The 11,020-nt window shown below is 34.1% G+C and overlaps 1 protein-coding gene across 1 annotated transcript; it reads left to right on the forward strand.

The window, feature by feature from the left end:
• Window positions 1-6,768: 6,768 nt before the first annotated feature.
• LOC132141779 (inorganic pyrophosphatase-like) lies at window positions 6,769-10,323 on the forward strand. The gene is made up of 12 exons (XM_059551436.1): window positions 6,769-6,986; window positions 7,161-7,225; window positions 7,348-7,389; window positions 7,467-7,524; window positions 7,880-7,995; window positions 8,090-8,176; window positions 8,717-8,843; window positions 8,914-9,041; window positions 9,124-9,212; window positions 9,316-9,385; window positions 10,089-10,128; window positions 10,209-10,323. The coding sequence occupies exons 1-12, from the start codon at window positions 6,839-6,841 to the stop codon at window positions 10,235-10,237; spliced, it is 999 nt and encodes a 332-aa protein (XP_059407419.1). The 5' UTR covers window positions 6,769-6,838; the 3' UTR covers window positions 10,238-10,323.
• The last annotated feature ends 697 nt before the right edge of the window (window positions 10,324-11,020 follow it).

Genomic DNA, 11,020 nt, shown 5'->3' on the forward strand with positions numbered 1-11,020 from the left:
GGCATACTTTTATGGTTTTTCTATCTTTCCTGTCATCATGACTCACTCACCATATAAATGTCTGTAAATGTTCAGCTTTAGAGCATGCAGGAGAAAGCAGAATCCAATCACTGAGGAGGAGAGGATCACAGATTAAACATTTTGAAGAAATTAGCTGTGGAGCTTGTCAATGCACTTCCTTATAATGACCTTCTTTCATTCTTTATTAGGCCCAGCTTTACTAGAACAGATAACAGAAATCAAGGGACTTTGGAATATTTGTGATACCACAATTGAACTTGACGATGATATAAAGAAAAAAACCTTTATAACTACATACAGGTCCAATGAGTACTTGGTAATGCATCTTTTATGAATTTTGAGACGAAAGATTTCTGGTTTACATGACAGGCATATTCTAGTCCTGGAAAGTGTGCCTGTGTAGATCATGGATTTGTGCTAGTGGGGAATTTATATTTTTGTCCGTTTTAATCTATTTCATTTTAGTTAAATACTAAGCAGTTTACTCAAATGAACACACCGCAGTATCAATATAAGGATGGACAGACTCGAGTCTTTAAACATGTTGTGGGTTTGGTTATCTTTCTGCTTGACTGCAGCACTGCAGCTAATGATCACAGCGGGACCTGCTTTTATAAAGACTTGAACTGACATACTCTATTTGCTCAGTATTGATTGGTTTTGGTTGCCTTGAATCTTGGTACAGTCACAAGTACTGTATTTCAATGTATCTCACTGCCTAACTTGAGTGCACTTACTGTATTTGAGAGTAAAATGCATTATGCGTCAGTCTGCAGAGTTTAATACTTGACTAATATGCTATCTATTGCTCAGATCAGTCCTGGTTTGTACATTGGGGATGTTTCCAGATACTTTCTGAGCTGTTTGCCAGTTTATTGTTTTATTGCAATTCAGGTTGTGTTCAAAACCACCTGCAACTCTGTGTTAATATGAGAAACAGGCTGTGATGTTATTATCTAGAGATTAAGTAATTCTCTAAAAGTTGATGGACAAATGGGATTTTAGAGATGCAGCTGAAGAAAAGATTATCTGTGAATAATAATTTACATTTCAGTCCGTTCCTCACACAAAGCTATTGGATCTCTACTTGAAGTATAGTGTAGTATAGTGTAATATAATGTAGTATAGTGTAGTATAGTGTAGTAAAGTGTAGTATAGTGTAATATAGTGTAGTATAGTGTAATATAGTAATATAGTATAATATAGTGTAATATAGTGTAGTATAGTGTAATATAGTGTGGTATAGTGTACTATAGTGTAGTACAGTGTAGTATAGTGTAATATAGTGTAGTATAGTGTACTATAGTGTAGTACAGTGTAGTATAGTGTAATATAGTGTAGTACAGTGTAGTACAGTGTAATATATTGTAGTATAGTGCAGTATAGTAAAGTACAGTGTAGTAAAGTGTAGTATAGTGTAATATAGTGTAGTATAGTGTAATATAGCACAGTATAGTGTTGTATAGTGTAATATAGTGTAGTATAGTGTAATATAGTAATATAGTATAATATAGTGTAATATAGTGTAGTATAGTGTAATATAGTGTAGTATAGTGTACTATAGTGTACTATAGTGTAGTACAGTGTAGTATAGTGTAATATAGAGTAGTATAGTGTACTATGGTGTAGTACAGTGTAGTATAGTGTAATATAGTGTAGTACAGTGTAGTATAGTAAAGTACAGTGTAGTACAGTGTAGTAAAGTGTAGTATAGTGTAATATAATGTAGTATAGTGTAGTATAGTGTAATAGAGTAATATAGTGTAATATAGTGTGGTACAGTGTAATATAGTGTAGTATAGTGTAATATAGTGTAGTACAGTGTAATATATTGTAGTATAGTGTAGTATAGTGTAATATAGTGTAGTATAGTGTAGTACAGAGTAATATATTGTAGTATAGTGTAGTATAGTGTAATATAGTGTAGTATAGTGTAGTACAGTGTAATATATTGTAGTATAGTGTAGTATAGTGTAATATAGTGTAGTACAGTGTAATATGTTGTAGTATAGTGTAATATAGGGTAGTACAGTGTAATATATTGTAGTATAGTGTAGTATAGTGTAATATAGTGTAGTACAGTGTAATATATTGTAGTATAGTGTAGTATAGTGTAATATAGTGTAGTACAGTGTAATATATTGTAGTATAGTGTAGTATAGTGTAATATAGTGTAGTTCAGTGTAGTATTGTAAAGTACAGTGTAGTATAATGTAATATAGTGTAATATAGTAATATAGTGTAATATAGTGTGGTACAGTGTAATATAGTGTGGTATAGTGTAATATAGTGTAGTAAAGTGTAATATATTGTAGTATAGTGTAGTATAGTGTAATATAGTGTAGTATAGTGTAGTACAGTGTAATATATTGTAGTATAGTGTAGTATAGTGTAATATAGTGTAGTACAGTGTAATATATTGTAGTATAGTGTAGTATAGTGTAATATAGTGTAGTACAGTGTGATATATTGTAGTATAGTGTAGTATAGTGTAATATAGTGTAGTAAAGTGTAATATATTGTACTATAGTGTAGTACAGTGTAGTATAGTGTAATATAGAGTAGTATAGTGTACTATGGTGTAGTACAGTGTAGTATAGTGTAATATAGTGTAGTACAGTGTAGTATAGTAAAGTACAGTGTAGTACAGTGTAGTATAGTAAAGTACAGTGTAGTACAGTGTAGTACAGTGTAGTAAAGTGTAGTAAAGTGTAATATATTGTAGTATAGTGTAGTATAGTGTAATATAGTGTAGTATAGTGTAGTACAGTGTAATATATTGTAGTATAGTGTAGTATAGTGTAATATAGTGTAGTATAGTGTAGTATAGTGTAATATAGTGTAGTACAGTGTGATATATTGTAGTATAGTGTAGTATAGTGTAATATAGTGTAGTAAAGTGTAATATATTGTAGTATAGTGTAGTATAGTGTAATATAGTGTAGTACAGGGTAATATATTGTAGTATAGTGTAGTATAGTGTAATATAGTGTAGTACAGTGTAATATATTGTAGTATAGTGTAGTATAGTGTAATATAGTGTAGTACAGTGTAATATATTGTAGTATAGTGCAGTATAGTGTAATATAGTGTAGTAAAGTGTAATATATTGTAGTATAGTGTAGTATAGTGTAATATATTGTAGTATAGTGTAGTATAGTGTAATATAGTGTAGTACAGGGTAATATATTGTAGTATAGTGTAGTATAGTGTAATATAGTGTAGTACAGTGTAATATATTTTAGTATAGTGTAGTATAGTGTAATATAGTGTAGTACAGTGTAATATAGTGTAGTACAGTGTAGTATAGTAAAGTAGAGTGTAGTATAGTGTAGTAAAGTGTAGTATAGTGTAATATAGTGTAGTACAGTGTAATATATTGTAGTATAGTGTAGTATAGTGTAATATAGTGTAGTACAGTGTAATATATTGTAGTATAGTGTAGTATAGTGTAATATAGTGTAGTAAAGTGTAATATATTATAGCAGACATAGGGACTTGTGACTTGGTGACTTGGACTCGAGTCGACTCGAGTCGCTATTTTTATGACTTGTGACTTGACTTGACAAAAAATAAAATACTTGAGACTTGACTCGGACTTGGAAGTTAAAGACTCGGGACTTGACTTGACTTGAGACAGGATGACTTGAATGACTTGAGTGTTAATCACATTATGTTTTCAGTTAGAATATAAAATATATAAATTATTTTTAAAAAATAAAATTGATTACTCAGCTGGAGCTTAGGCTGAGAATCGCGTTGTCATGTCATGACATCATCAGTCATGCCCTCTCTACCTTACGCAGACCACGCCCACTTAGATCAGATATCACATCACATCAACATCTCAGCTTGAGGGGTACTGAGGGTCATCGCTTTTGTCGTCAATAATTCGCGCCTAAAAACGCGTGGAAATCGCTAGTCGCGCCGCTTTCTCATTGTTTCCAAAGCGCTCGGGCAGTTGCGCCCCTGAGGCGTCGAGCGTGTCGCACCGCGTTGCTTCCATTATGAGCGCGCATACCGGTGGCGCATACATGGTGGGATAGGCCACATCGTGCTCGGCTTGCAGACAAGACTCTCGAATCTTATATTTTGCAAGTGCAATACCTTGTAATAGAGGTAATGACTTACGGATGTACTCTGAGAGAGAGATTGTGTGTGTGTGTGTGTGTGTGTGAGAGAGAGAGAGTGAGAGAGAAACACACTCGTGCTTCACCTGATGAAGGAAACCCAAACTGAGTCTGACTCCAATCACAACCCCAACATTCAGAAACTAATTGACAAAAATCTGAAGTATAATTATGATGAAAAATGAAAAGAATGAATTTGAGCTCCAAACCAAACTCCAGTGTTATTCGGCCCTAAACAGAACCACAAAACTGGCAAATTACTTATCACTAAAGCCATTAAAAGAAAGACAAATCCTTTCAAAATATCGACTCAGTGATCATGATTTGGAAATAGAGATTGGTAGACATAAAAGATCCTGGCTACCGAGAGAAGAGAGACGGTGCAAACACTGTGAGCTGAATCAAACAGAGGATGAGAAACACTTCCTTCTTGTCTGTCCCAAATACAGCGCTACAAGAGAAACATTCTTCCCACAGTTTGAAGCTTTGAATCGTTCATTCTTGTCTCTAAATGACTCGGAGAAACTACTCTATATACTTGGAGAGAATGAGACGGCAGTCACACTAGCTGCTAAATATTTATACACCATACACACCATACGAAAGGGATCATTTATTGTATTCAACTGTTTTATTTTATATTCTTAATTCTATATAATTACTATTATTAATATTAGAAATATTATCTGCTGCTGCTATTTTTATTGTATTTTATTGTAATCATATTTTATTCTGTATCTAAATGCTAAATTTGGCAAATACTGTAACTCAAATGTCATGCCAATAAAGCAACTTGAACTTGAACTAGAGAGAGAGAGAGAGGAGAAATGTAAGAAAGTTTAATGTTGTATGTAAACTGTGTTTGAGGGGAAGTTGTGGCCTAATGGTTAGAGAGTCGGACTTGCAATCGAAGGGTTGTGAGTTCGAGTCTCGGGCCGGCAGGAATTGTGGGTGGGGGGAGTGCATGTACAGTTCTCTCTCCACCTTCAATACCATGACTTAGGTGCCCTTGAGCAAGGCATCGAACCCCCAACTGCTCCCCGGGCGCCGCAGCATAAATGGCTGCCCACTGCTCCGGGTGTTCACAGTGTGTGTGTGTGTGTGTTCATTGCTCTGTGTGTGTGCACTTCGGATGGGTTAAATGCAGAGCATGAATTCTGAGTATGGCCGAATGTCATGTCATGTCACGTCGTAAGAGAGAGAGAGAGAGAGGGAGAGAGGTGTTCAGAGAGAAGTCTGTTGGATGTTTAGCTGTTATTTGTTTTATGGACTCAATGTTGAAAATGTAAAACATTTCTGATTCCATGATGTATTTTACTGAACATGAGTATTAACAATGCAAATCCAAATTATTTTAATTTACTGTTACTTATATCTTGTCTTTAACTTTATTAAGATCAGATTCTGCAGGTAAAATTACAATAATAAGGTGACTTGACTTGGACTTGACTTGACTTACTACAGGACTTGACTTGACTTGACTTGACATAACTTGTGACTTGACTTGACTTGACTTGCCCAAGAAAAAAATGCTTGAGACTTACTTGAGACTTGAAGGTTAAGACTTGAGACTTACTTGAGACTTGCACATGTGTGACTTGGTCCCATCTCTGTATTGTAGTATAGTGTAGTATAGTGTAATATAGTGTAGTATAGTGTAGTATAGTGTAATATAGTGTAGTACAGGGTAATATATTGTAGTACAGTGTAATAGAGTGTAGTACAGTGTAGTATTGTGAAGTACAGTGTAGTATAGTGGAGTATATTACACTAGTATAGTGGAGTATAGTGATTGGTTTGTACCACAGCGTTCACTATCAATGTATGGAAAGAGTAGAGTTAGTTACCTACATTAGCAATAGACAGAGACGAAGAGTCCCCCTACTGAACACCCAAAATCAGAATCAGAAAACACCTCTACTTTACTTGATCAGGTCTGTTAGTAAGATAGTTGATTATATTCTTACATTTGTAAAAGAAAAGTCAATTAAGTACAATTATATAGGTTTTTTGATTGTTTGATCAATGTATCCATGGCAATGCTGTGTACAGTAGAATAGCAGTAATGTGTTTCCCACACTGGGATTTTTTTTATAGATAGTAGTTCTTTAATTATTTGAAATGTTTATTGTACTTAGGTTGTATATATGTATAAATGACAAAATTATGTCTTCTTTTCAGGAAATGTGACCAATAGGTTACAGTAGCTCATCATGAGATGAGAGTGAGGAGGAGTTAGCCTTAAATGATAGAGATCTACTTATTTTTGGTTCTGAAAATATATATACATATATATATATATATATATATATATAATTTCTAAATGTGCATTTAAATAGAAAAGAAAATCATAATTCTTTAGAAAAACTACTTTTTTGATAATTTTCCAATGGGGCCATATAGCAACCACAACCCCAACTCTCCAAAAAAAAATCTGTTTAGATTTGTATGATTGAGGTTATTTCAAGGAGTAAAACATACTATATATTTATATCCGGACCCTTACTTCAGTCCAGTCGGTGGCGGTAATGCACCAATACATTAAAGAAGAGGAATAAGAAGAAGAAGTAGCACACTCAGGAGTTCCTCTGACTGTCTGTAGGTGGCAGTATGGAATAACTGAAAGATCTTTAGTTTAGTGAGGCTCACACACACACAGGCAGGAACTCAACTCTTCGAGGTGAACGATGTGTTCGGCTTTTCGTGCTGCCTTTCTCTGCTCGCGGTTCTCTCGGAAAACCACGTCTGTATTTTCACCTCATTTGAGAAAAATGGTGCATTACCAAACAGAGCCGAGAGGACGAGCAAACTCTCCTGACTACAGGATTTACTTCAGTACGTTCACCTCCTCACGTCTCAGATATAACGACACTATCTCAAACCTTCACTTCACACTTCATGATGATCTAGCTGCACACACGCCTCAGAGAGAGAGAATCTTACTAAAGTGATACTTTGAGACGAATCGAGTTCGGAAAAATGATAAAAATTGTAACATTTGCTTCACAGAATCTTCAGATGGAAAGTGCATCTCTCCTTTCCATGACATTCCTCTGTATGCTGCTGACCAACAGGTCTGTATAATAATGTACTTCAAGATAAGGTGATAATAAAATTAAATGATTACTGAATTAATGCAGTCATGTCATTGACATTCTTGCTTAGTCTGTTTTCTAATGGCATGTTTGTCTCATAGCGGGAATCTGATGTTCCACCAAAGAAAATCAAAACGAATGAGGTAACCCTTCATCAGTTTACACATTCTGGGATTTTATGGCAATATAGATGCTAATAATGATGTTTTGCCTTCAACAGATTCTGTTTAATATGGTCGTAGAAGTGCCTCGTTGGTCAAATGCAAAGATGGAGGCAAGTAGTAGCCTATATTCTTATTTTTACAGAGTTATAGCATGACTAAGATGACCAGTCGCTCGATTTGGACATTAAATAGGAAACAAAAAATGTAACATTCAATATAAGACTTGATCGATAAAAGTAATGGGGGGGGGGTGTGAAAACTGCCATATAACCATGTAAATCTAATTTAATGTCAAGGCTGTGTAAATACCAAATTCATCATAAATATACAATTTGATATTAAATTAAAAAAAAGATCTTTTAAATGTCTAATGTGCTGATGTTGTGCTTATGTAGGATGCACTAGAAGGTTATTTTAAACACTGCTATTTTAAAACCACACTACATGAAGTTCCTTCATCCACAGATAGCAACAAAGGAGCCTTTAAACCCAATCAAGCAAGATGTGAAGAACGGCAAGCTGAGATATGTTGCTAACATTTTTCCACACAAAGGATACATTTGGAACTATGGTGCACTTCCACAGGTGATATTCTGCAGTCTGAGCACTTTATTTGTACAGGATACAGATTTAATCTTTATATAATATAATAGTTAGTTATTTTTGCCCATGTATAAAGACATGGGAAGATCCCAGCCACACTGACGAGGAAACCAAGTGTTGTGGAGATAATGACCCCATAGACGTGTGTGAGATCGGCTCCAAGGTCAGTAAACCACTGCTTTAGAGAGTATCTTGCAAATATATTTAAACAGTTACAGGGATAGTTCAACCAAAACTGAAAAATTCTGTCATATCCTCACTCTCATGTTGTTCCAAAGCTGTTCACAGAAGATGATAAAATACCATGGAAGTCAATCCCTTCTGTCAAAAGATTTGTTCTTATAAATAGAATAGAATAGAATAGAATAGAAGAAAGAAATTCACACGGGTTTAGAAAATTCTTGAGGGTGAGTAAATGATGACAGAATTTTTCAGTCTTGGCTAAACTATCCCATTAAGCAGTTTTGTATTTGACAATATCTTAAAATCAACATTTCTGTGTGTGCATGATTTTTAATGACACTTTTTTTCAGTGAATCCTCCTGTTATAACAGTTTGATAAAAAACAATTGTTGCGTTGAACTGTGTGTAGGTGGTATATTTAACCCATTATTCCATTGTTTTATTATTTTGCATGATACGTTCTTCTTTCGTCTCTAACGCACATGGGTTATGGGTCTGACTCTCTATCTCTCTGTCACAGGTGTGTGCAACAGGGCAGGTGATTCAGGTTAAAGTTCTTGGAATTCTGGCTTTGATCGATGAAGGAGAGACGGACTGGAAGGTAATAGCCATCAACATCGAGGACCCCGATGCTTCGAGCCTCAACAGTGAGTCGTTGGTTTTTATGTTGTTTTTTTATGATCTGCATTTATGACTCCATTAGTGCCTCATTAACAGATATTGAGGATGTGAGAAAGATGAAGCCTGGTCATCTTGAGGCTACTGTGGATTGGTTTAAAACATATAAAGTGCCGGATGGGAAGCCTGAGAACCGGTTGGCCTTCAGTGGACAGTTTAAGGATAAGGTGATGTTTGTTTTATGTAAGAGCAGTGTGAATCAATTTAATGATCGATCATCTAATGTTAATTTTGTTAATATCATGTCAGGACTTTGCTGTAGAAGTCATAAAAGCAACACACAGCTTCTGGAAAGCATTAGTGTTGAGAAAAAAGATGAAAGGTGAAGAAATTGTTTGGTGAGTATAAGATTAGATTTTTATTTCAGATGTTCAGTTTTTCATATTTTAGACATTTCCTGTGATGACAGTTGCTGTGATGTTATTTTCTGTGATCTTTCAGTCAGAACTCGTCTTTGTGTGACAGTCCGTTCAGATGCAGCGATGCAGAGGCCCGCGCTGTACTTCAAGCTGTAAGTGCTTTTGTCACTTACATTTTTCCTAAATTCTATTTTATATTTACAAAATTCTTGTTTTTATTTTTAATACTATTTTAATGGTTTAATTCAATTTTAACAACCAATCAAAAAGTATGTCTATTTAATTATATTCATAAAAAAATAAATAATTTTTTTTTTTTTTTTTCAGAAATTCTGTCATATTTAAAAACAATTATTGTAATCAAATGAAGGCAAAAAAACCATTTAATTTTATGTTTCAATCAAAGGAAATTAAAGAAATCATATGTTTTTTTTGGCTGCACAAGAGAGGTTTACTGTTAAAATGAAAACATGGAAGCAAAAAGTATTAATTATTTTAGTAGTAGTAATAGTAGTTATACATTGTCACAATTTGTTCATATTAAGCAGAACTTTTATTTTGACGGGTTTCCATGAAGAGTTTAGTGTGTATGTGTGTGTGTGACAGCAGTTTTTCTCAAACGAAACGGTCAAATGCTCACGAAGAGACTCTCAGAGCAGTTCTGCAGATGTTGTTCATGTATTTATGTCCTCATCACGAGCGTCACGCGTCTTTCAGCGGGTGATTAATATATTATCAGACACAAGTCCGTATCCGTATGGATTCTGTGACTCTGTATTATGGAAATCACAGGACCCTACCTTTCATCCTGGATGATTTTCGCCATCACAGACAAATACTCTTTTGCTGTTGTAGACTCCAGAATACGGGGAACCCCTCCCAGTGTCTTCTGAAGGTAAAATTGTATTATTATTTTTTTGTAATACTTTTAATTTTCTGGAAATACTTTGTTAATTTCTGGTTTCTGCTTTGCAGTGGACAAATGGCACTTCATCACAAAGTAAAAGAGCGTTCACTCTTTGCAGTTTGATCTCAAAAGAAGGTGTTCAGTATATCCTGGTACAGAGATTTGTATGTTTTATATGTATTTCAGTGCCAAAGCTAGTTACCTTTCATGCTTTGAAGGTTGAATAGTTAACCTCTACAACTTGAGATCTGTATCTTTTACACTGCCTTTTAGATGCATGTGTTTTTTATTTCTATTTATGCACCTAGATTGAAAAGTCACTTGAACAAATGTGTTTTATCAAGGGCAGCCTTTTATTTTTGTATGCATTAATTTTTTTAAAGAAAACCCTTAGTTACAGTTGCTAAAATCACAATTACCTAAATTAGGAAGCACTTCTTTTTCTCTGAAATGTGTAGAATCAGAATCAAGGAGTAAAAGACAGGAAATAAACTTGATTAATATTTTCTGTTTTCCATCAAAATATCTTTGCAAAACAAAAATTATATCTTTAATAAAAAAGCATCTAAGAATTGTCTTTTAAAATTTCACTTTTTATGGCCAGTTATTATAAAAATGATTCACACCCTTTTGATTTAGCTTCTTTTAGTGGTTTAAATGAATGAAATATAAATAATTATAAAATTCAAGTGTTGTAATAGGAATAAAACACGGAAACTTCCAAGAGTTGGATACTTTTGTTTGTAATCGCACCATTTCCAAATGATAAATTAGAGCTTTTTATATGTTTAACTGTTTATTCATTAAAGAAATTGCACAATTTACAGTAAATGCTTGAAATAAATATACATTTTATTAAAAAACCCACATTTCGGCAATA

This window comes from Carassius carassius, chromosome 6 (genome assembly GCF_963082965.1).
Source record: "Carassius carassius chromosome 6, fCarCar2.1, whole genome shotgun sequence".
NCBI lineage: Eukaryota > Metazoa > Chordata > Actinopteri > Cypriniformes > Cyprinidae > Carassius > Carassius carassius.